General features: G+C 42.1%; 1 protein-coding gene across 4 annotated transcripts in view; it reads right to left on the bottom strand.

The window, feature by feature from the left end:
- Positions 1-25,110, bottom strand: part of MYRFL (myelin regulatory factor like) — a 127,360-nt gene that overhangs the window by 49,110 nt on the left and 53,140 nt on the right. For all 4 annotated transcript variants that reach the window (XR_008300338.1, XM_053226491.1, XM_053226490.1 and 1 more), the window contains exons 6-11: positions 20,443-20,593; positions 17,026-17,221; positions 14,434-14,510; positions 12,806-12,916; positions 11,216-11,306; positions 1,925-2,125 (exon numbers count right to left, since the gene is read on the bottom strand). Coding sequence is in view for 3 of the 4 variants with exons in the window: in XM_053226491.1 (XP_053082466.1) it covers positions 1,925-2,125; positions 11,216-11,306; positions 12,806-12,916; positions 14,434-14,510; positions 17,026-17,221; positions 20,443-20,593 (827 nt within the window). In the remaining variant the exon portion in view is untranslated. The remainder of the gene's footprint in view (positions 1-1,924; positions 2,126-11,215; positions 11,307-12,805; positions 12,917-14,433; positions 14,511-17,025; positions 17,222-20,442; positions 20,594-25,110) is intronic.

Genomic DNA, 25,110 nt, shown 5'->3' with positions numbered 1-25,110 from the left:
TTCATACATGTGGATAGACCTATTAAAAACAAATATATTAATATGAAATAAGTTAATAAATGAATTACATGTAATTTGCATTTTATACAAGTAAATAATGATAATATCTATTTGTCCCGCTAAAGAATGCTTCACGTATATGAGTTTAGAAGAAGCCCTTAACACGAGTGAATTGAACATGAGCCTTCCCTGCTCACAGGAGAATAAACAGAAGCACAGGACATCTCTGGGCCAAGGTTCCTGGGCCAGCGCTTGCCCGAATCAGGACTAAACCTCCTTCCACCATCACGCTGCCGTGAACAGGCAGGGGAGACAGAAATTCCACATTTGGAGCCTGGATTGGGGTGAGATTTTATTTACACAAGAAGGTGCCATGGAAGGGATTTGAGAAGTTCTAGGGAAGCTTGTTATTTTAAGACAATATGTTTTCTTCGGACAAGGGGCAGCGCCCGAAGACATCTGGTAAGTGAACTGTGGGGAAAGCCTAATAGTGGCGAGAGGAGCTGTGGAGGACTTTCCCAGCTTGTTATCTTCCATTTGCATTTAGATAAGCCCTGTAGGGAATTGTATAGCCAATTGCAAAAATAAGTTTGAGTTGGTGTGATCTGAAATGCAGACAGTTTATCTCTCTCTAGAAGTCAAAAAAGCACAGTATCTAGGACTGGAATCGGGAAATATACGTGAGAACTTTCTAGCCCTAAGAGTTCCCATACGGCTAGCAGGTCACAGCTCTTCGAACATGAACCACAGCTTTGCAACCAGTATAAAAGTCTACAATTACAACCATTCTTTGGAATGCACTCAGCAAAGGAGGACATTCCTTGGCCGGTTTGGAAACACCAGTGCAGATTTGCACTGGGAAAGGAATGCGGTCTGGAAGAATGGCCAATGATTTACAGATTGTGTCTCCTATTCACTAAAAAAGAATAAGGGAAGGAGGTTAAAAACACAATTCCGCCACAGCCTCAAAAACGCTTACAGGAGCAGCAGTGTGAGTGCAAAGGTGGAGAAGTGACAGAAGCAGTGAATGGGAAACAGACTTAAAGGATGGAAGAGCTAGAACCTGGAGTGGCCTGGCTAAGGGATTAGCATCTTAATCCTAATCTTTTAGGCCTTCATAGCAGCTGTGACTTGCCATGGTGACTCACTTCTTATCTCAATGTGTAAAAACAAATAAAGGACTTGGCGGGGTCAAGCAGAGAGGCACCGTTTCCATCTTACAGATAAAGGCACTGGGTTGGGGCGGGGTTGTTCCGCCCAGGGCGAGCCTAAAGTGGAGAAGCACCACCTGATTCATGAGCCTGATTTCTGCCTTCCACTGGGTAACTGTCTTTCCACAGAGGGAGGAGGTCTTGGTCTGGAGCCTCAGGCGATGGGGATTGACCTTGGTGGAGGCTAGGGGTGGGAAGAGGAGCTTCTCCAACTGCTCCTCAGAGAAGGACAATGAATGGGGAAGACAATGGCTGGCAGGGCTGGTCCCAGGGACTCTGGGAGGAAGAGGCTGGGGGTCTAGTAGAAATACAGGCAGGGACTGGACTGAGACAATGCTCAGATGAACAGGGAAATGGACATTTGGAGACAGAAAGGAAAAGGCAAGCTTCAACGGCTGACAATGTGTGGAAGGAAAGGCAATGGCCCATGGAAAATAGCTCAGAGACTTCTGCTTGGGAAGCCAGTGCTGTGCTGTCTGTCACTGCCCACTGCTCCTGGCAGGTGAATCCATTCTCCTGGGTAGGAGCTACATTACCCTTTCAGCAGAGATGCCTGTCGGCTCCAACATTCATAACCGTTACGCATTGTGTTCATCCCCTATAAACAGGTGACATATAGAGACGCTCTGTGCGAGGTGTGTCAGAGTCCAGGAGTGCCCAGCACACCTGACTCAGGTGTCAGCGGAGGCGCCCAAGGCCTGCCCTGTGCTCACCTCCTGGATATTGTGCTTTGCCCTGCTGTCAGAGGGATGCATAATTGTCCCCATCACTTTCATGTTGCCACAGACGACCAGGGCCTCATCCGGCGCATCTGTATTGATTCCCACTCGACCATGACAAACAACAGATTCTGGAACTTGTCCTCGCTGCCATAATGCATCACTGTCATTTTCAAACTGCCCAGGGTTAGAGGCCTGGAAAAAAATACAGAACTATGTTACCATTGAAGTTACAGTAGCAAATAGATGATTGCTTGATTCCTCAGAGCAGGGGAAAACAGAATGTTCTGTAAGTCTTTCACCTGCGAATCATATATCAGATGGGACATTCTGACATATCCAAATAACTGTGGCACCAGGAGAGCCCCTAACTGCTCTGCTGCCCATGAGCAGGAGCTCAGCATGCCATGGTTTGGGACGCCCAGTCTCTATTTCAACTACGTGGAGTTGAGAACGTGTAAGTTATACTGGGTGGATGATAAGGAAGAAGAAAACTCAAAACGACCTTCTTTTCAGGGATGATAATATTAATAAGGATCTAAAACCAGAACCTTATATCAGAAGATACTACGAGTTTATTAAAGCCCAGATAAATAAAAATACTTTGCATTTAGTTAGCCCTTTTATAGTTTCAAAACACTTTAATATTTATGATTTCATACACAATTGACAAGCAAATGACAGGACAAATATACTTATACACCTCAATGATTCCCCAAACACAGATGACATTGAAAAGGGATAACAACAGCTACGTTTGTTGCGTCTAGTCCACATCCCCATTCTAGGAGATGTGTACCATTCCCTTCATTTTACAGATAATCGAAAAGACTCTGTGCCCAAGGCCACAAAGCTAGTAAATTCTGGAGCTGGACCTATACTTCCTTTAAATATTAAATAATGATTCTGACTTCTCCTATCAGAAGTAGCCCTGGCCAAAAGCAGTCTTCAACGAGAATCCAAGTGAAACTATTGAGATTAGACAAAGTTCTGGAGATTCTGCTCTTAAATGAAATCCTTTGCTGAGGGATTCTTCACTCTACTGCCTTCCCTCTTCCCCACCTCCTGGGGCTGCTGAACGTATTTCCAAATATCTTTAAGTAGGGATCTCTGAATCCCTCCAAATCCTCACAACAGAATTAATGTTTTTAACATGATGGCCTATTCTTCTAAATGTGAAACTTTTGTGTGTTTGAGGCAGGCTGTCACAAATTCAGACAAGCACTATAGACCCTGATCATCTAGGAAGTCAACGCTAACACCAAAGTCTTGACTTTCAGCCTTTCTGGGCAGCCCAGGGGACATTGCAAACTCAGGACCTGAATATGCACAGATCATCTCCGGAGAATACTTGAGGCACCAGTAACAGTGGTTTCTTCAAGGCCAGGAACTGGGAGATGGGAAACTGATCTGGGAAGGAGATTCACTGCTCAACTTATACTCTCTTGATATTGTTTCAATGTTTTTGCCACAAGCATGTGCTACTGATTTTAAAATAATAATTTTTTAAAAACCCATAAAGTTTAGTTCTTAGTTTGGGTTCAGATGAAGCACGTGTAGGAGTCTTCAAGGTTTTCATTCTCACCTGTCTGAACCCCAAGCTACTTGGAAGAGTCAACCATTGACATTTGATAGGCGAAAGCAGAAAAAAAGTAACAACTTTGAACATCATTTTGTGTCAGTTAAGCAAAGAGCTTTGTTGCAAGGTCCCTAGATCCCCCTGGGTTGTGAATGGCAAATTGGCTTTGACCCAAATCCTTCTATAGCAAGCAGTCAACTAAAACCAAAGGTGTACCATATAAATGTTGATGTATTTTGCTCTACCTTGAACATAAGGAGCCACTACAAGAAAACAAAACAGACAGTGATGTATTTTTTTTTTCCTAATGAGCTTTGGAATAATTGTTATCATAAACTTGATATCATGTTGGAATAGCAGATAAGGTAGATTCAATTTTTTGGAACAATTATAACAATCTCACTTGGCTTTCATCAGATGAAAACTCAGATCCCTAAAATATGTTCAGATCATTTGGGAAAGGGCCGCATATCTGCAATTTGCTAAATATATAGACCTATGGAGGAGTCCTCCTCGTCATTAATGGGAGATGTCATAAAATCTGCGAACTTTCTTCCCCCTTCTCTGGTATCTGCAATCTTAATGTGTCAAAACAAACTGTAATGTACTAGCTCTTTCTGGAATTATGAAGTTGTGTTCCCATATGGTCCATTGGTGGTTCATTGATATCAAACACTGAAATGAATCAAAGTCTCCAAATACTTTTATTATTTATCCCACAGCCCCATATATGTAGGGAAAACCTGAACATTTTAATCTATGTTATGACACAAACTGGCTGTGTGACCTCGGGGCAGTCACTTAACCTTTCTGTACTGGCTTTTTTCTTTGAAGAATAAAGATAATAATGACTTCTTTACCTATCTCACAGCGTCGTGGGAATTTACTGAAATCACATATATGGGAATACTTTGCAGAAATGAGGAGGAATAATCTCAAATTATCCTTAAAACACTGCTGTGCATAACAACTACTGTCCAACCAATACAGGCATACCTCCTTTTATTACGCTTTGCTTTATTGCACTTCACAGATTATGCTTTTTTTTTTTTTTTTTTTTTTACAAATTGAAGTTTGTAGCAACCCTGCATCAAGCCAGTCTGTCTGCACCCTAGACTATGGATGTCACAGTGTCTGCTCATTTCATGTCTCTGCCACAATTTGGTAAATTCTCGCAATATTTCAAACGTTTTTATTTTATTATCATTACATTTGTTATGGTGATCGGTGATCAGTGATCTTTAACATTACTGTTATAATTTGGAGAGCCACAAACCATGCTAAAATCATAAGACGGCATAACTTAATCAATAAATGTTATATGTATTATTCTGACTGTTCCACAAACTACCCATTTCCCCATCTCTCTCCCTCTCCTCGGGCCTCACTACTCCTTGAGACCAAGAATATTAAAATGAAGCCAACTAATAACCCTACAATGGAATTTAAGTACTGAAGTAAAAGGAAGAGACGCACGTTTCTCACTTTAAATCAAAAGCTAGAAATGATTAAGCTTAGTGAGAAAGGCATGTTGAAAGCTGAGATAGGCTGAAAGCTGGGCCTCTCGTACCAGATAACCAAGTTGTGAATGCAAAGGAAATGAAAAGTGCTACTCCAGTGAACACACGAATGATAAGAAAGTGAAAGCCGTATTGCTGATATGGAGAAAGATTTAGAGGTCTGGATAGAATATCAAACCGACCACAACATTTCCTTAAGCCAGAGCCTAATCCAGAGCGAGGCCCTAACTTTTCAATTCCATGAAGGCTGAAAGAGGTGAGGGGGCTGCAGAAGAAAAATCTGAGGCTAGCTGAGGTTGGTTAGGGTTTAAGGGGAAAAGTCATATGTATAACATTAAAGTGCAGGGTGAAGCAGCAAGTACTGATATAGAAGCTGCAGCAAGTTCTCCAGGAGATCTGAACAATCAATGATGATGGCTTCACTAAACAACAGATTTTTAATGTAGATGAAACAGTCTTATGTTGGAAGAAGATGCCATCTAGGACTTTTGTAGCTAGAGAGAAGTCAATGCCTAGCTTCCAAACTTCAAAGGACAAGCTGACTCTATATTGATGACAACGCTCACTGACCATTCCAAAAAGCTTCAGGCCCTTAAAAAGCTACCCTAAGTTGGGATGCCTAGGTGGCTCAGTCGGTTAAGCGTCCAGCTTTGGCTCAGGTCATGATCTCACGGTTCGTGGGTTCAAGCCCTGCATCAGGCTCTGCACTGATAGCTCAGAGCCTGGAGTCTGCTTCAGATTCTCTGTTTCATTCTCTCTCCCTGCCCCACCCCCACCCCCCTTGTTCTCTCTCTCTGTCTCTCTCTCTCAAAAATAAATAAACATTAAAAACATATATATTTTTAAAAGTTACCCTAAATCTACTCTGCCTGGGCTCTACAAATGGAACAAAACCCAGAGGCCAGCATATCTGTTTGCAACATGGTTTACTGAATATTTTAAGCCCACTGTAGAGACCACCCAGAAAAGAAGATTCCTTTGAAAATATGACTGCTTATTGATAATTTACCTGGTCATCCAAGAGCTCTGATGGAGATATACGATGAGATTAACATTGTTTTCATGCCTGCTAACACAACATCCATTCTGCATCACATGGGTCAAGGAGTAATTCTGACTTTCAAGTCTTATTATGTAAGAAATATATTTCAGAAGGCTACAGCTGGCATGGATAGTGATTTCTCTGATGGATCTGGGCAAAGTAAATTGAAAGCCTTCTGTAAAAGATTCACCATTCTATATTTCTTTTTATTTTTGTTTTAAGTAGGCTCCATGTCTAATGTGAGACTGGAAGTCACGACCCTAAGATCAAGAATCGCATGCTCTCCTGACTGAGCCAGCAAGGTGCCCCTAGGAGTCACCATTCCAGATGCCATTATGAACATTCCTGATTCATTGGAAGAGGTGGAAATATTAATATTAAAGGAGTTTGGAAGAAGTTGATTCCAACCCTCATGGATGAATGACTTTGAGGGGCTCACAGCTTTAGCGGAGGTGGTAGAAAGAGCAAGAGAGCCAGAATGAAAAATCGAGCCTGAAGATATGATGAATTGCTGAAATCTCATGCTAAAACTTTTACTGATGAGAGTTGCTTCTTATGCATGAGCAAAGAAAGTTGTCTCTTGAGGTGGAATCTACTCCAGGTGAAGATGCTGTGAAGATTGTTGAAATGACAACGAAGGATTTAGAATATTACATAAACTTATTTGATAAAACGACAGGGTTTCAGAGGACTGATTCCAATTTTGAAAGAAGTTCTACAGTGGGTAAAATGCTGTCAAACAGCATCACATGCTGTAAGGAACTATTCATAAGAGGAAGAGTCAACTGATGTGGCAAACTTCACTGTTGTCTTATTTTAAGAAAGTGCCAGGGCCACCCTAACCTTCAGCAACCACCCCCTTGATCAGTCAGCAGCCATGAACTTTGAGGCAGGACCCTCCGCCATCTCTAAAAGGTTCCGTCTGGAGCCGAACCCGCAATGTCTCTGAAATATGCCTGTAATCATTCAATCTGCTCTCCTCAGCAACACAGCGGCAAAGTTGTGAAATTCTGCCAGGGAGCACCATTCACTGAGTAAAATGTAAATGGCGCCCTCTGCAGGTGCTTGGAATAGGAAATAGCAATTAACAGTAATTTGAGGTTTGTTCTAAATTTGGAATGGAAAGCTGGAATTTCTTTGCTTTCCATTGTTTGGGCTTCTAAAGCAGCAGCCAAAGAGCATAATAGGAGAGCCTGAGTTGAGGAAGGCAGTTAATAACAAATCAATTTTTGTATCTTTTGAAAGGGCTATGGAAAATGGGCCCAGATATGCTCCCTACCAGTGTTAGTCAAAGTGTGGTCTGGAGGTCAGTAGGCAGCAGCATCGGCATCTCCTGGAAACTTGTCAGAAATGTATATTCAACTTACTGAATCAAAAACTGTGGAGGTGCCTGGGTGGCTCAGTCGGGTAAGTGTCCAACTTTTGCTTTCAGTTCAGGTCATGATCTCACAGTTCATGAGTTCGAGTCCTGTGTTGGGGTCTGTGCTGACAGAGCGGAGCCTGACTGGGATTCTCTCTCCCTCTCTGCCCCTCCCCCGCTCAAGTTCTCCCCCCCCCCCACCTCAAAATTAATAAATAAACATTTCAAAAAAACCAACAACTGCGGAGGTGGGACCCAGGTATCTCTGTTCTTTCTACTCTCCAGGAGATTCTTTGTACCATACACACCTGGTCGAGTTATCTCTTCCATAGTTAACCAGGAAGTTGAATCCCAACTACAGGGTGAAATGGACACTGCTCCACACACTGATTCCTCTGGGTAAATAAAAAATTCATCTGAACTCCAGAAGAGGTGTGTGTGTGTGTGTGTGTGTGTGTGTGTGTGTTAGGGGAGGGAAGGGGGTTTTGTGGAAAGGGGTGAGAGCTGGTAGCAATGAAGATGCCCTACTCTACGCCCATCCCTCTCCATCCCTGCAGCTGCACTATTTCTTTTGTTCTCCCTGCCCCTGTTTGTCAGTTTTCCATCTTAGGGCAGTGCAGTTTGCAGGGCAGTAAAGGGGGACTTCTTGGGGACATGCCCATTTATATTCTTCTGGAAAAGAAACTGGAATAATGTATTAGTTTTCAAAACTAGGAAACCCCAGTGCGCCTTTGAAGGGCAGACAAAAGTAATCATCCCTCCTGCTTACAACACAGCACTCCAAACCAGGTTTAATCACATGTTTTAGAAGGAAAGTGAAGCTGAATGAAAACCTAGTCATTAACAAGAGAATGTGAAGGAACTCCACTGCAGAATGCTCCCAAAAACAAAGACCTGGGAAATAAACCTGTCTTTGTAGTAAAGCTTAATTTCCATGAAATTGGTCAATTTACACTACAGGACCATAAGATATTTCTAAAGCTGTTCTGATTGACAATCCAGATGAACAATTACTGGGTCTGGCCCACCATTCTCTCTCCAAGGAGAATTCTAACAGTTGTGGTCTCTTGAACCCCTCTTGGGGGCCTGAAACTCATCTAGTCCAAGCCTCATACATTTGCCCTTTATGTTAATCTCTGCTATTGGGAAGAATGATTCTTAGGCTTCGAAATGAACCTGCATTTGCTCCGTGCACTTTTCAGTTCTCCATATAACGTAGTCTGCTCTTGTAACATCTTCAGTTGTCAATTTTTTCTTTCTTTACTCTGGAGCTCAAACTAACAGACCCAGGCCATAACCTAGGAGGGCACCTCTGGCTTTTTTGGAGAATGTAAGCTGGTCTGTGCTCTAACTAACTAACTAACTAATTATATATATATATATATATATATATATATATCCAAGGCATATACCTATATAGAGCTCTTTAAAAACTTAGGGGCAGGAAATGTTTTCTGTGGACATTTTGAAAACTCACTGATTCAAACATATCACCAGTTCTTTTTTTTTTTTTGTCATTTTTCTTTTTCCTTTCTTCTTTTATAAGTAGGCTTCACACCCAGCATGGAGCCCAATGTGGGGCTTGAACTCCTGACCCCGAGATCAAGACCTGAGCTGAGATCAAGAGTCAGACGTTCAACCAACGGAGCCGCCCAGGTGCCCCAAACATATCATCATTTCTGAAATTCAGTTTTTTTCTCTTGGTTGGTTTCAACGTTAAACAATTAAGCAGATTCAAAAGTGCATGCATTTTCACTTCTGCATTTGGGGTCAGAATAAAATAGTATCACTAAGATATTTCCAGTTCGGGGGAGGGGCAGAATGGTTTTCCCTATCACCATTCTTCTTCTCATTGTTGTTAGGATAACCCTAGTGTTGCCCAGCACACTTCCAAAATAGGGCATTCTCTTTAACCAACAATTATGGCTGGAAGAAAGCAATCAAATCTGGAATGGAATCACTTTTTAAAAATAAAAATTTAGTGAATAACATGGTACCCAATCTTCACTAAGTATAATTTAATGTTTTTTAGTATTTATAACAAATAGGAATTGCAGAAACACCTTCTCAAAGCTACCATCATGAGTTAAATGATAATTGTGTTTTGGATACGAGCAAGCACCAATTAACAGAGTTCTGGAAATAGAACATCAGACAGTAGAGTGCTCCCCCTTCCCACCCCCCCACTGTACTCCACTCTGCTGGAGTACAGACCTGCCAGCAGGAAATGGAGAAACCCGACACCAGGTAAATTATTCAAGGTGTGCAGGTGACTAGCAGGCTGCTGGACTCAAGCATGAGTTTCCCAGCTCAAAGCAACATTTTCAGAATATCTAATCTATGCTAACTCTGAAAAGAATGGCATTATCTGTCTTTATTCTCCCCATGAAAAACCAGCAACAATAAGTGACTTTACTTTAAATCACACTTGTTAGTGCAGCACAGCAATCCCAGATCACATCATGCCCTGGGCCCCGAACCCGAACCACCCCCCACCCTTCCACCCCCCGCTGAGGGATGGGGAACCACTGCCCCTGCTCCATGACCAAAGAAGAAGGCTCCACCAGCTTTTGTTCCAGTGGCACCCTGTTTGCCACAGATTAGATCGGGTTCCACAAAAACGGCAGGCACATAGTCCAGCCCTTACTCTGGGACATCTGAACACAAGTGTTTTACCTCATTTCCATCATTACTTTACCCCCCGTTAAAAGTCTGAGATGCAGTTTAAGGATTTCCACTTATAAGTGGCTTATTATTTTTAATTGATTGGAAGAATTACACAGAAGACCCTTTGTTTCAGAACAGCTTGAGGCAAGAGAGGAAAGACTCATTTCCCCAAACAGGCCAATCTGGTCCCCAGGCCTAAGAGTCACAGCCACGTACGTGGGCATGCCCACACTGGACGATTTCTCCTGTTGGACTTCACATGCCCTTCCTGTGTCACAGGACAGCTAGCTCCTCCCCGGCTGCCAGGCCCGTGGTGACCCGTTACCTTATGCCCCTGGTATTCTCAACGGTGGCCAGCCTGGCCTCACACAGCTGCATTTCCAGCTGCCAACAGCTTTATGCTTTTGTGGCTGCCAAGATGCCTGTCCACAGCTGTGACCAATCATTCATTCAGCAAAATGTGCTGAACCATGACTATGTGCTAGGCAGCGGCCCAGATGGTTCCTGGGGTCACCAATCATTTTTGGGTATGAAATTCCTTCTTTACTACTCTCCCCACCCTGTGGGCTTTGGGATCAGAGAGAACTAGGTTGTAACCCGGGCTCCATCCTTCACAAGCTGTGCAATCACGATGAGTTTCTCACCTCCTTGAGCCTCAGCTCCTCTGCATGTAAAGAAGGTAACGTAAATGTGGCCCAATGTAAAATGACGCCATATATAAATTATTCAGCTCAGTGCCTGGAATACAGCATTTAAACCAGGGTGTCTCAGCTGCGGCACTGCTGACATTTTGGAAGGGGTAACTCTTTGTCGTGGGGGCTATCTTGTGCATTGTAAGGGACTGAGCAGCATCCCCGGCCTATACCCACGAGATGCCAGGAGCATCTCCCCCTCATTGTGACCACCAAAAAATGTTTGCAGACATTGCCAAGTGACCTCTGGGGGACAAAAGGTCTCCTAGTTGAGAACCATTATGTGAATACTAAAATAATAATATCTGCTATTACTATCATCAGTTGAGAAATTGCATACTTCAAGCATGCCAATGAAAATGCAACTTCCACTTCAGCCGAGAAAAGCAGGTGGGATCCGGAAAGATTAAAGGGCTGAACCTTACCCTTACAATGATCCGTTCAGAGATGTGGGCAGACAATAGATAGAACTGGTCTTGGTTAGCAGCATACAGTCCAACCACCAACATGAAGTACCTAAGTCAAAAACAGTAGATCAAGGCCAACGCGTAAGGAAACAGAGACATAATTTGTGCGATCAAATGCCACACAACAGTTCATCAATGGTGAATTTATCTCAGCAGGTTTGCACATTTAAAGATTTTCTACTCTGCTTTCAGCTGCCCCTCCTGTGAGAGGAAATAGCAGTGGATTCACTCGGTACTGGTCTGGGTCTACCCTCTGCCCAGTCTGAGGTATTTGCAAGCTGTTCCACAAGCCCCCCAGCACAGCGCTGATCACAAACAAATGCACAACAGGCAGCCATCTTAGAGGTCCCCTTACCGAGAGCTGCCCAAGCCACCTACCCTATCACAGCAGGGTTTGCCCAACCACACCGGGCCCTTCCCACCCCATCTGCTCTTGGCCCTGTATGCTACATACCCCCATGTCGTGACTTAGTCAAAAACCTGGACCCTTCCCTCCAATTGCTCCCAATGAATTTTCATCAAGGTTATTTTAATAGCTTCTTCATATGTAACACTGATGAGGCATTTTTAACATCAGCTCATTTTTTGAAACCAAAACAAAACTATCCCTATGAGAGTAGCTTTAGTTTTAAGAACCGCATGAGAAAACCTTGCCAACTTCCTCTGCAATGCTACAGATTCTCTAATCCTTAGAGAATAGGAGTTGTCCCCTCTGAGTCCTCAAAATGTGTCATACACTGGGCTAAGCAGGTTATCTATAGTATTTCATTTAGAACCCCAAAACAACCCCATTGGAGTAGGATATGAACATTGTCCCCATTTTAGAGAATGGGAAAATGAGTCTCAGAGGGTTAAGTCACATGCTCAAGGTCACCCAGCTAGTAAACGGCGGCTTCAAATTTTAAACTCAATTTTTTCCAACTCCAAAACGTATGTTCTAAAAACCAGTGATTCCAAATTTGAGTATGCATCAAAGTCACCTGGAGGATTTGTTAAAATACAAATTATTGGGCCCCGCTCCAGAGCTTTCGATTCTGTAGATCTTTGGTGAGAGATCACACTTCTAACAAGTATCCTGGTGACACCATCTCTGACAGTCTGGGGCCACACTATGAGAACCACAGGTGTAAATCATCGATCTGAGTTCCTTTCCTTTTTTAATCAAAAAGAGGCTATAGCAGAACTCCAGGAATCGGGGCTTTACACTAGTGACCAGCACACAGGTTTCAGCAGGGCAGTTGGTCCTCAACCCTTGGACAGCAGTGAGGCATAAGCATGTGGTCATTCTAGAGAATCGTGGAGGGAGTCAGGGCACGCAGAGTTGAGGTTGGGCAGGAGAGTAGGCACTGTGGGGGATGAGCATGGAAAGACAGTAAGGGTAAATGAGACGTGTTAAGAAACAGGAAGAGTTCAAGAAGGGGGAAGTGGCCAAGGGCAGCCTGGGTGGCAGGCTGGCAGCACCAAGAGGACCAGAGGGGCCTCTGGAGGGCACTGGCCAGTCAGATCGAGTACCCGGCCACCGTGGGGCATACACACGGATGCCAGTACCTCTGGTCAGGATTTGGTTTTCCCTTCTTCCTCATGTTATTTGCTGTAGTTTCACTGAAGTGTAAGCGGCCCAATGTAATTTTGGTGACCTGGTCGGCCAGCAGGTCGATTCTAAAACAAACAGCAGAAATACCGAGAGACTGTGAGAGAACGTAGACTCCTCGATCATACCTAACTCATCCTGAGAGTCTCAAGTATGTTCAGTCCCCCATTCCCATCACACTGCAGAGGACAGTTTATTCCAGTTGCTGATTTTTAATAAACTCTCCACAACATGGCCTGGAAAGGCTGCCAGGGAATAATTCTTGAAAGGTAAGATATGCTCATTCAGCAGAAGCTCGAGCCTGGAGTTTCTGACCCATAAGGGCAGTAGGCTCCCCACACCACATATGGGTCCTTTTAACTCCACAATGGGGAGAAAAGACATTTCATTTGTGCCTCTGCCACTGCTGCTAGAACTGCCTCCTGACAAGCAATTTCTCTAGGTTCCTCGCGAACTCCTTTGTATTCCCTTCACGTATTTGCCCTCTCTGGGCCTGGCCCCTAAGGAAGACCACACCCAGACTGCCCAGGCGGAAGAGGGAGAACCAGATGCACCAGGCGACTTTACTGCTGTGTTTGTACACATGGCTCCCACCGGAGCGTCAGGCCAAGCTCCTGCCTGGTCTTTCCGGGCGGTAGGACCATCTTTGTGCCACCCGGAGTGGGATTGCCTCAGGGTCAGAACACTGGGATATCTCAACTACGTCCCAGCCAAATAGTCGAAAAGCAAATCACACTCCAAGTCATTCCACGGGCTGAATGCTCACTTTGGACTGCCATATTGCTTGGGATAATCCCAGGGCTGTGCGCTTTCTATTTTGGAACCCATTAGGCAATCTATCAACATAGCTTTGAAAAATAAGAAAAAATGAATTGTAAGCACAGCGTAACTTAAAAGAAAGGTCTCATCATAACCTATGTCAAGGAACCCAGGTAGTTAGCAAAGGTGTCAGTAATAAATGGTTATGAAAATAATGACTTAAAAATGAAGCTTTTTACAAGAGTTTGTTTGAAATTATTTCAATGCATTTTACCTATTTTATTTTTGTTGATATGCATGTGTTCATAATATTAACATCTTATTACCAATGTAGTTTCTGCAGTGGGATTCATTTTATTTTTTTATTACTTTTTTTAATTCACATATAGTTGATAAATAATGTTACATTTGTTTCGGGTGTACAACACAGTGATTTGACATCTCTCTACTTGGGCTGTGCTCACCACATCTGTAGCTACCACACAATGCTATGACAATAACACTGACTATATTCCTTGTGCTGTATCTTTCATTCCTGGGACTTACTCATTCTATAACTGGAAGTCTGTATCTCCTACTTCCCTTCACCCATTTTGACCATGCCCCAAGCCCTCCCCTCTGGCAACCATCAGTTTGCTCTCTGTATTTATAGGTCTGTTTCTGCTTTCTGTTTGTTTGTTTGTTTGTTCATTTGTTTTGTTTTTTAGATTCCACATGTAAGAGAAATCACATGGTCGGTGGAATTCATTTTTAATAAACAAAATATATTGGGCAATGGGTCTTTTTACCATAGCATTCACAAAGGAATTCAGAAAAGAAATCTTACTTAACAGGATTGAAAATCTTTTTGCTTCTATCTGCTTGGGATTGTTCAATAGCAATTATTTGACTGGTGGCTTCTACCTGTTTGGAACAACAAAAAGTAAATTAGTTACTGACTACATAAACGTATTAATAAAAATGTTCATTAGTAAACAACATTCAAGTGCTTTAAAACTTTTCCAAGGCATCATGATAGGCACTGGGTAGGAGGAACAAGTCACTGAAAAGACATATAAGACAATGGCCCCAACCTTTAAGCAGTATGCTATTGGTGAGAAAACAATTATCTGTAAAACTAAACAATGAAAACACAAGACAACAGAAAACTTCAGGTGAGCGGTGATTATAGTCTGAGCTAGTAGGTGATTAAAACACCAGGAGCAAGGGGCGCCTGGGTGGCTTGGTCGGTTAAGCGTCTGACTTCGGCTCAGGTCATGATCTCACGGCCCGTGAGTTCGAGCCCCGCGTCGGGCTCTGTGTTGACTGCTCAGAGCCTGCAGCCTGTTTCGGATTCTGTGTCTCCCTCTCTCTCTGCCCCTCCCCTGTTCATGCTCTGTCTCTGTCTCAAAAATAAATAAACGTTGAAAAAAAAAAATTTAAAAAAAAACACCAGAAGCAAAACACAGCAGCGAGGCAGCTCAAAGGATGCAAGCATTCATTCGTTCATTGATCCATTCATTCCATAGATACCTGCATTCATTCATTCATTTATTCATTCACGTAGGAGCCCCTGCTATGCACCAGGCATTGCCCGAGGCATTGAAGATGAGCAGTGGACAAAATTAAGAGAAATCCCAGCCCTTGAAGAGCTTGCATTTGAATAAGAAGAAATAACAATAAACAATAAAAATAAATAAAATACAGAGAATGGTATTTTTTCAGTACTTGTTACAAAACTCTTCTTGCTCTTAATGAAGAGTGGCATGGCGGTAGTGAGATCTGCCCCGTCATATATGGCTTGTGGGTATTAGCATAATAACAATTTTTCTGAAAAGCAATTGGGCAATCTACATCAAGAGTTTTAATAACATCTGTCCTTTGATGTATAAATTCTTCTGGAATGTATCCTCATGCAAAGACAGGTATACGTGGATGTTTACTGAAGTTTAACTAACAATAAAAAATTGAAAACAAGCAAAACTTATAATAATGCAGGAATATGATACATTTATACAATAGAAACTGTATCATCTTTGTAAATAATACCTTATACAATCTTTAATATCACATGTTATTTTCATAATATGCTATTAACAATATGAAATGAATTTTAAAAACTTTTTATTAGTGAGAGAGAGAGAGCCGGGGGAGGGGCAGAGGAGGAGGAGGAGGAGGAGGAGGAGGAGGAGGAGGGGGATGAGAAGGGAGAATCTTAAGCAGGCTGTCCGCCCAGTTAGAATCCCAACGCAGGGCTCGATCCCACGACTCTTGGATCATGATCTGAGTCAAAATAGAGAGTCACACACTCAACTGACTGAGCCACCCAGGCACCCCGAAATTAATTTTAATAAGAGAAAAATTAGACTAACAAATGGTGGGTCCCAAATATGAATGAATTTTCTTTCTTTATAGTTTTCTTTTGCATTCCAAAATTTTCACAATGGATTCACATTACTTCCATGATCAGAAAAATATGTTTTGTTGCTGTTTGTTTGTTTGTTATCTGTATTTACTCTGGGTTTGGTTTGGAGCAAGCAACTCAGTTTGGAGCAAGAGCAGCTGATGTGTTCAGCAGTCAAGCCTTATTTTGGGAGACTCAGTGCTAAGCTCAGGTTAATAATCAGAACAAAATATGCAGATAATGGATGTTTTTCCCCCTGAGAAGCTGGATCTGAGGTCACAAGTTAAGAAAGAGTTGTTGACCACTCAGAAATCATCCTACCTGCACTCTAAAGTCAACTCTCTCATCCACTTATCTTGAATGAATTGTGTAACTTTACTCAGTCTCTCCTCTGTTAAACTGGAAAAAAGGGGACATTGACCAAATTAACAGTTCCTTGGTTTTTTAAGTCAGGGACCTATTTGAGAATTTGGTGAAAACTGTGAATCTATTGCATTTGAAAATGCACCAGCATCAAGAAGAATAAAATAATTACATTTAGTCAAAGGAGTGCAAGATTTATATACTGAAAACTATCAAAATGTGGTTTGAAGTGATGCTGTCCCAGGTTCTGAGCCAGTTTCAGACTTCAGAAATTAGCAGCTTCTGCCTCCTATGTCTTGGAACTTTCACTCTTAGAACCCATCCGCCATGCTGTGAGGAAGCACAACCTATCCCACAGAGAGGTCTGTGTGAAGAAAAGCCAAGGCCTCCCAGCCACAGTCTCATTTGAGCTCCTGGCCAATGGCCAGTCCAAACTTGACAGACATATAAATGAGCCATCTTGACACTGGATCCAGGCCTAGCTGAGGACTCTTGAACAGGCATGAACTGCTAGAGCCAACCCCTAACTGGCCTGCACATTCGTGACCCAAATAGATGGCTGTTATTATTTTAGGTTGCTGAGTTTGGGGGACAGTTTGTTAGGCAGCAACAGATAACAGGAACACTTAATAAAAGTTAGCTTAATTAAACCAAGCTAAATAAAAAACTTACCTTAACCCCAAAAGCTTTCAAGTAAAACATTTCTATTGGCTTTAGGCCCATTTGGGTTTGGACAAATTTTGGACTTCCCCAAACTTGGATATGGATGGTTATCTGAAAATGGTTTTTCTTTTGGCAAACAAAAGCTTCATCTGCTGGTGAAAAATTAAATCCTTTGTCTGTGATAACTCGATAACCTACATCGGGTCTATGGAAAGAGGAATCAAGAAACGAGTTTAACAAACATTATCCACACATTTTCTTTCACTAACTATATCAATTGTATAAACATTTCAAGAAAATATATTGTAGAAAGTGATTTTTGCTATATTGAATCAATTTGGTGAATTTTTGCTGAGGAAGTGAAAATGCTATTTCAAAACACAGATGGCTTTCTCACAGCATTTTATCTTCTCACAAGGAAGAAGCACAATTCTTGCCAAATGGAAGCACTGTCGCCTTGGCCTGCCTTTTCCCTTTGTGCTTTCCAGAATTCTAATTTGACCCCACCACACAATAGAAAGACGTAGTCCAGAAGTTGAGAAATCACCACATTACTCAGACTTGTGAAATATCTGGGATAAAATTCATCTTTTTCCACCTTAAAAAAAAAAAAGCCTTTAAATGTCATCAGCAACACCACACTCAAATACTCCCTCAGATGAGTGAATCCCTCAGATTCAGCCTGTTGGTGGTCATAAGAAAAAGGCAGACTGGTCAGAATTACTAGGAATAGCTTTAAACCACATTAACCAGAGTCAGTCAGAACACTGATTGAAAACCTGTTTTCACCAGAGTTTAGTCATTTCCTTCTTAGCCTCCTGCTCTGGTAATAGCACTGAAAACCTACTATGCTGGTTACTTTCGCCGGGAACAGAAGTAGTGCGGTAGCTAATCAGACTCTTGTTTTATTTGCCCCATAAAATTACGTTCAATATCAATGCTATGTGTATGACATGTTTAATTAACTACTTCCAATGTTAAGGAAAATAAAACATCCTTAATGGATAGAGAAGAGAAAATAAAAGGTGAAAACTTTTTCGCGAGTTTTTCCCATACATATTGTAGATACGGAACATGATTTCTAATTCATCAAGATTCCTAAATGTGGGGTTTTCCTCAGGTAAGAAGCTCCTTCCCAGGACCACAAGCAGAGGCGAGCAGGACTTAGAGCTCTGCCGGCTCTCTGCGGCTGTGTATGTGCTTCCCGGGATCTCAGTTTGGATGGCTGCCAGTATAATGAACAACACTGAATTTCTAAATTTTCCTTTAACTCCAGAGACAGAAAATATGGATGAGTCTCTTGGGAAAAGAGTGTTCCTGTTCTTTGCAAGTTAAGCTCCTTCCCAATGGGTCAAGTCACTGGGCCATTGATCACTTCCAAGTAGCTGACATGTCAAAGGCTCCACAGTCATGCGGCTGCCAGCAGCAAATTCAGGAACAGTCACTGAATGAAGGATTTGATAAAGACCACATGTCTTATGCCATCTGGGAACTTCATATTGACTCAGGTTTCTAGAACTAATCTTCTAATTTGCTCATCTAAAGGCTAGATGAATTGAATCGTATAGATTTTACTGCAGAGGGTAATAAGAACGGTCTTGGTTGAGAAAATAGCAAATACCTTTTTGTAAAATATCTTTTTGTGATCTTCCATGTTTCACTATCAAAAACTCCGGAGAAGGTAAGGTTTGTAGCTCAGATATGAGCATTAGCCTGAAATTTAAAGATTGCTAGAAGCAGAAACTGAATCAACCAACAATTACAATGTTGAAGATTCCTGTGAATCTTAAACACCAATCTCTGGCTATAGAAATTTATTTACCTAAAAATAGTGATTCTGATTTTGGTATCAAAAGATATACATAAAGTCAACTAAACTGGCTTTTAAAAAGCTCTGTTGACACAAGTTTTAAATATCACTCAGAAAAAAGTTTTTGATAAATTTTCAATCCCCTAACTTTAGTGCTTTCAGGAAATCTTAAGGAAACAATATTTTTGTATCAAATTAGACATAATAATCTGAGACAAGTGATAGTCTGTCTCAATGATATGAGTAGTGGAATTAAGATGACCTGAATTCTAATGTAGATTAATATTGTCCTTTTCTTGCACTTAAGAAAAGTGAATTATGTCTAAGCATTCAAAATACATCTGCCTCTATACCTTTGAGCTGATACCATCCATGTTCTCCTTTTTTTCCAGATCGGAGTTTAGATTGGCTATTCAAATAAACTTAAAAAAAAAAAAAACTACTCAAGTGAGAAGAAAGAGAAGTTACCTCAAGAAGTTGAGGTTTCATACCTTGGTACTCATATTTAGGAAAGCCTATGAAATACTCCCCAAAGGATAACTAAATGCGGACTAAGACTCAAAACCAAGACCTATGGACCCTTCCTTTCTTTTTCTAATTGCACTCAGTGGCAAAGACAAAAGTTGTGACAGTTCAATGATACAATTAGAAATTTGCTTCTTTCTGCCTCCCATTCAACATACCAACTCCCAAAGTCTGTTTAAGTCCTTAGAATTTGCTTGAAGGAAAAGATTTCTTCCTTCTAGTTCATCCAACATGAAAGTCCTAGTGATAAGTTTTGCTCTTAAATAAGCTATATTTGAATTTGGAAAATACCGCGAAGGCCCTCATTTGTAGACCAACATTTCTTATTTCATGTTATATGTATTACTTGAAAATCCTATTCTTTATCCATTAACATTGTTTTAGGTTTTTCAAGAAGGCGTTTTTAATCTAAAAAATTCTAGAAGACTTAAGTGGGTAACATATCCTCAGGAATAAAGAGAAGGCTCAGAGGATGTTTAAGAGTAATAATATGTACGTTCACATTTATTTCTTGAAACTATAATGTCACAAGATTAGGATGAAAATTTTTCCGGTTTAAAGATATTTTCTATGTTTTACTTTCAGTCTCTTACTACAAAGCCACCACCAACTGTGACTGCTTCAGTAGATGTTGCCAATGAACTTGACAATACTGATTCACAGCATAAATATTGGGGAAGTAGGGGTGTCACCAGCTAGCAATTTAATGTGGCCCCCTAAAACAGTATTTTATGGAATTTTAAATTAACTGCAGGGTTAAATGTTACTGATTTGGGAAATCTCCATTTTCCAGCATTTAGATGAACTGGGTATTGATCTCAGAAAGATTCGCTCTCCCTCCATCATTTAGTGGGCAAATTATAATGAGTTAGAATTTTAACTTTGGAGTCCTAACAGCCAGAAATCCACATCTCAACTATTCCCTAGTTGGAACGCAAAACATAAGGAGTAAAGCACGCTTTCTCATTGGCCCATCCTATTCAATCAGGAGTGGCATCAAAGCCCAAATACTTGGATTTAGTCCCAAAGAGTAGCACTGCCTTCCTTCCCTCACTCTCCAGCACAGCACCAGGCATCCCTGGGCCACTTACAGTTTCTCGTAATGACCATTCAACAAACTGTGCCAAGGAACACTTTGATACGGCTGCCACTTCAGAGTAGGAGAACACTGGTCCACAGGCATCATGTTCTGTCCCTCACCGTCGTAGTCTTGCACTTCACTGCTGTGACTCTTATTTGTCACTGCAAAGAAATCGGCATGTTAGATCCTTCCTCCAAGGCTGTTTTTCCTAGATTCACAGACAGCTGCAGGGAGCCAATGAACTGGCCATGGATGAGGTAGAGTGAGCACGTGGGAAGTAACAAGTGTTGGGAGACAGGAGACGTGTGGCTAGCCTTGTTTCCTCATCTGCAAAAAGAGCAATTTGGGGTCAGTGATCCCTAAGATGCAATGGTACTTGCTGGATATTTTGCCCTCAGTATCTGTCTACCCTACTTCCTGCATAGCCACATTCCAGCCAACGTGGTTCCAGGGAAGCCTACTCCCAGTCAGAGGAGGGTATGGGGACCCAGACCAGATCAGTTAAAACACAACATTCACTACTTGCATCAATAATTCCATCAGGTAGACTCATGGCCCAATCCTATCCAAGCACAGTGCACTTCTGCACTTCAGCGGACAGGGGTTCAAAGATGCCGACTCTTTTCCATGAGCTTTAAACCTCTGAGATATAACCCCAAGAGCTGCCGGCACCATTTTGGGAATGTTTAGGAATGAAGCCCCACAGCAGCAGAACAGAGTTGAGAATGAAGGGCGCCCAGTTTTGATGGCGTGATTTGAGTTCTGGGATCCAATTCTCAACTCTTGAGTTATAGGAGCCAATAAATCCTCCAGTTTTGTTTTTTGGTTTGTTTTTTCCTTAAGGCAGTTTGAGGTATGGGGGTTCTGTCCTTTGTTTCTTTGTTTTTGTTAATTGCAACCCATACATTCTACTCTGTTACGGGTCCCTTGTGGCACTAGCTTTCTGAGCTTAGAGGAGCTATTTATTCACTTAGTGTCTTACTTCCCTCAACTGCACAATAGAAATTAAAACAGATGTCTTGCCCATCTTGCAACATCAAGCAGAGAGAATATCATAGTACAAGTGCACTCAGAAGCTAATGCCAAGATAAAGTAACAAAATACCGTATGTAGTATTGACTATATGAAATTGCCACTTTTGTGTGTTAAAATAACAGCAATTTCACATACCCGAGCTACTATTTTTGCATAATCCTTGTAAATTGTTTGTCTTCATTTGAGTATGCTTCCAGACCGTGTGGTTCAACCTCGGATACTTTTTATGTAAATTCTATTGGTACGTTTTCTGTTTTTCTTTTAACTCCCCTACTATCACTCATGCCTGACATCAGGAGTGAAAGGGAAATAGTGGGCGTTCATAAGATCAGATGCAGGCTGTAAGCAACAACAGAGAAACACAACATGGGCTCCTGGGGAGCATGCACTTAGCCCAGAGCTTAGAAAATGCAGGGTTTTCTTTCACTCACCTACCTTTCTTTCTTTTTACTTGCACTGCAGACTTGCTCACGTAAATAAACAACACACTGCTTCAGGTTGTCTTTGATCTCAAATGTCATACAAAACGTGTTTTCTTGGAGTGTCCCTATCAACACGTCACCTAAGCAAAACATTCTTTTTTTTTTTTTTTCCAGTTTTTGTGACCAACCATTTTGAAAAGATTTCTCAGAATCATGAAAACCTTCCCCCCCCCCCCCCCCCCGCCACCCCTGCCACCTCGGCTAAGACTACAGGGGGTCAGCAATGCAAGGACCTCCTCATGCCATCACTCCTCCAAAAGTTACCAGACCTAAAAACTTTTTAAAACAAACGGACAAAAACCTTCCACGGTTCTCCTGCTTATACCAAATTCAGAGAAGAGGAGAAATCAGTTCTTCCTTCTTTCCTTCCTCTGTCCTACAAGGGACAGAGGGTAAAGGAAGTTCAGGAGCTTGGAGTCTGAAATCAGATGGGCCTGGGCTTGAGGCACAACTGTACATTTCATAGCTGTACAATCTAGGAAAATGGGTTCAGCTCTCTGGGCTTCAGTTTCTTCATCTACAAAATGGAGGCAACAGTATGAAACCTCCCAGGCTCACTGTGTTATGAGATTCACTCATAACGCAATGAGTTATGACTGTAGGTGCTGAGCACAGGGCCTGTCGCTAGCAAGGATGTAAACTATGGCGCTTTTGGTGAATGTTGGTGGCACTGTCGTCACCACCTGCACTTGTTTTGGCTCAGATGACTCAGTTATTCCCAAGAAGCCTTGAGGAATACTTCATTCTTGGCCTCTGTGGTAATTCTATCCGACGTGAAATAACTAACACCGAGTGCCTGAGTGAATATCAGCTAATGTGGGCCCTTTCCCACTCAGGCATGGTGGCCAGGTCAAGGATAACAGCAGTTCCTGCCTTTTCCCATTATAGCAGCAAAGCTAAGGGGCAGTCACTCTAACAACACCAACACAGTCATGGCTTCCCTGGGAGCTGGCCATCCGCTGGTGACATCCAGGGACCCCAGGCCCACACTGAAATGCCAGGCACAAGCCTGAGCCCAATACTGGGACTTACTATTATTCACACTAATAATAATGTCTACTACTCCTGTGTCCTGTCTGTACCAAGACACTTGACATAGTTTCTCACCCAGTCTTCAAAGTAAGAACGCCTTTTCTTCAATAACCTTTCTCCATTGAAGTCTAATATACATGAAGAAGAATACACAGACCATTAGTGCACAATTTGATACTTTCTAATAAAGTGAATTATACCGGGTAACTATCAGTAGGCCCGGAAATAGGACACGTCCAGGACTCTAGAAGACACCTTCATGCCCCCTTGCAGTTACTACTTTCCCCTACCCAAGACAAATCACTAGTCCGATACCTAATACCATAGAGGAGTTCATAGAAATGGAATAATACGGTACGTATTCCTGCGTGTTGGCTTCTTTTGCCCAATATCATGTTTATGAGATTCACTCATACACATATTGTTGCAAATGGCAGGCGTTTTGTTTATTCCCATGCCTGTAGAGTAAGTACTCCCCTGTATGACTATACCACAATTTATCCTGCCCTTGACAGCCATTTGGGTTATTTTCAGTTTGTGGTTATTATAAGTAATGCCGCTGTGGGTATTTTTTTGTGAATGTCTTTTCGTGGGCATATGTACACATTCCTGTTAGACACAGTCCTGGCAGTGGAATTACTGGGTCACAGGATATGGTTTAGTAGGTGCGGCCAAACTGAAGTAAGGATTCCTAATCTCATTTAACAAATGCAGAAAATGGGGTTCAAAGACCTGAAATAACTTGCCCAGAGTCACAGCTGGTAAGTGGAAGAGACAGGATTCAAACCACCCTCTTCTTTTCATGCTACAGCGAGGATTTCTCAAGAAAATGTAGCAGAAGAGAAATAGAAGTGGGAAGGCAGCAAACTGCCCAAGTCCCAACCCTTTTGGAAAAACTCATATTTGCATTTTAATGCCTTTCAAAATATTCTTTTCTACATTACTTAAAAAAAATCTTAGAAATGGGTGAAATAGAAATTATGATTCTCATTTGGCAATCAAGAAAAGTCAGCCTCAGAAAGTCCCCAACTGCTGAAGAGACGAGACAGATACTTTTTCTGACTCTACAGTGTGAATTCAGCCAGTGCACCTCTCACTGGGAGCCAAAGGCCATAACTCTGGGGCTCAAAAGTCCTTTTGTATTTGAGGTCCAAACTACGTGAGTCAATGAATCCTCTCATAGTTGGGGTTCAGATCAGATGGAAGCAGAACCCCCTCATATTTGGGATCTAGGCCATGTGAGGCTGGAACCAGCTAGCAAGAGCCTATCCCCCAGCTGCTTTCTCTCTAAGCAACATTTCACATCTGCCCACAGCAAACCAGTGAGTCTACACCATGAGCCCTATAAATGGGGATCTTGGAACCCCTTGGGCAAAATAAACCGCTCAGGAGACGGTCACTAGAAAAGCCTTACTGATTGATTTAGAACATCTCTTCCCATCAAAATTCCTGCCTAATAAGACTCGCATAAGCTCCTTCTTCCTCTGCCCTTGTACCATTTCCCCAGGAACTTTGTAAGCATCCTCGGCCTCTGCCACATCAACTATGAGTTCTCTACTAGAAAACTTCTGCTAAAAATATAAGCTGTAAGGAAAACATGGCATTTGGATTTTTGTCTTTTTTTTTTTTTCCAGCCCTGGGCACCTGTTCATTTACATTCTGGCCCAGTTGTCTGGGGCCAATTATCTTTAGTCAGCTTTTCAGTGACCTTTGTTGGAATAGGACTTAAACACGGGATTCAAGATTTCCTATCTGTTGAGACATTTCAGTTACTCTTCTATGATTTTTCTCTGGAGATGGTGAAAAATCAATGGCCTCTCCAGAGACAGGCAGCAGAAAATCATCACAGGATGGGGCTTAACTCTGAGACAGCCAGGATGATTTGAGCAGCAATCTGGTTTGATGCGGAAACGCTGGGGAGGTTTGGGTGGCTTGCCCAGTCCTCTCAGTGAGCTGGTGCATCTGTGGAAGTGAACAGATGGTTCCCTCGTCTGGCTAGAAATTCACTCAGCCTTTTATGTTTGAGGATCACAAAGGGGTTGCAGGCTAGATGCAAGGACTCTTGAAGAAATTAGAGTAAGCTTTGCACAGGAAGGTGGATGGTGAACTCTATATTATCCAGAAAGGAG

This window comes from Acinonyx jubatus, chromosome B4 (assembly GCF_027475565.1).
Source record: "Acinonyx jubatus isolate Ajub_Pintada_27869175 chromosome B4, VMU_Ajub_asm_v1.0, whole genome shotgun sequence".
In the NCBI taxonomy this organism is placed as follows: Eukaryota; Metazoa; Chordata; class Mammalia; order Carnivora; family Felidae; genus Acinonyx; species Acinonyx jubatus.
The sequence above is the reverse complement of the archived record's forward strand: the minus strand, read 5'-3'. Positions and strand labels throughout refer to the sequence as shown.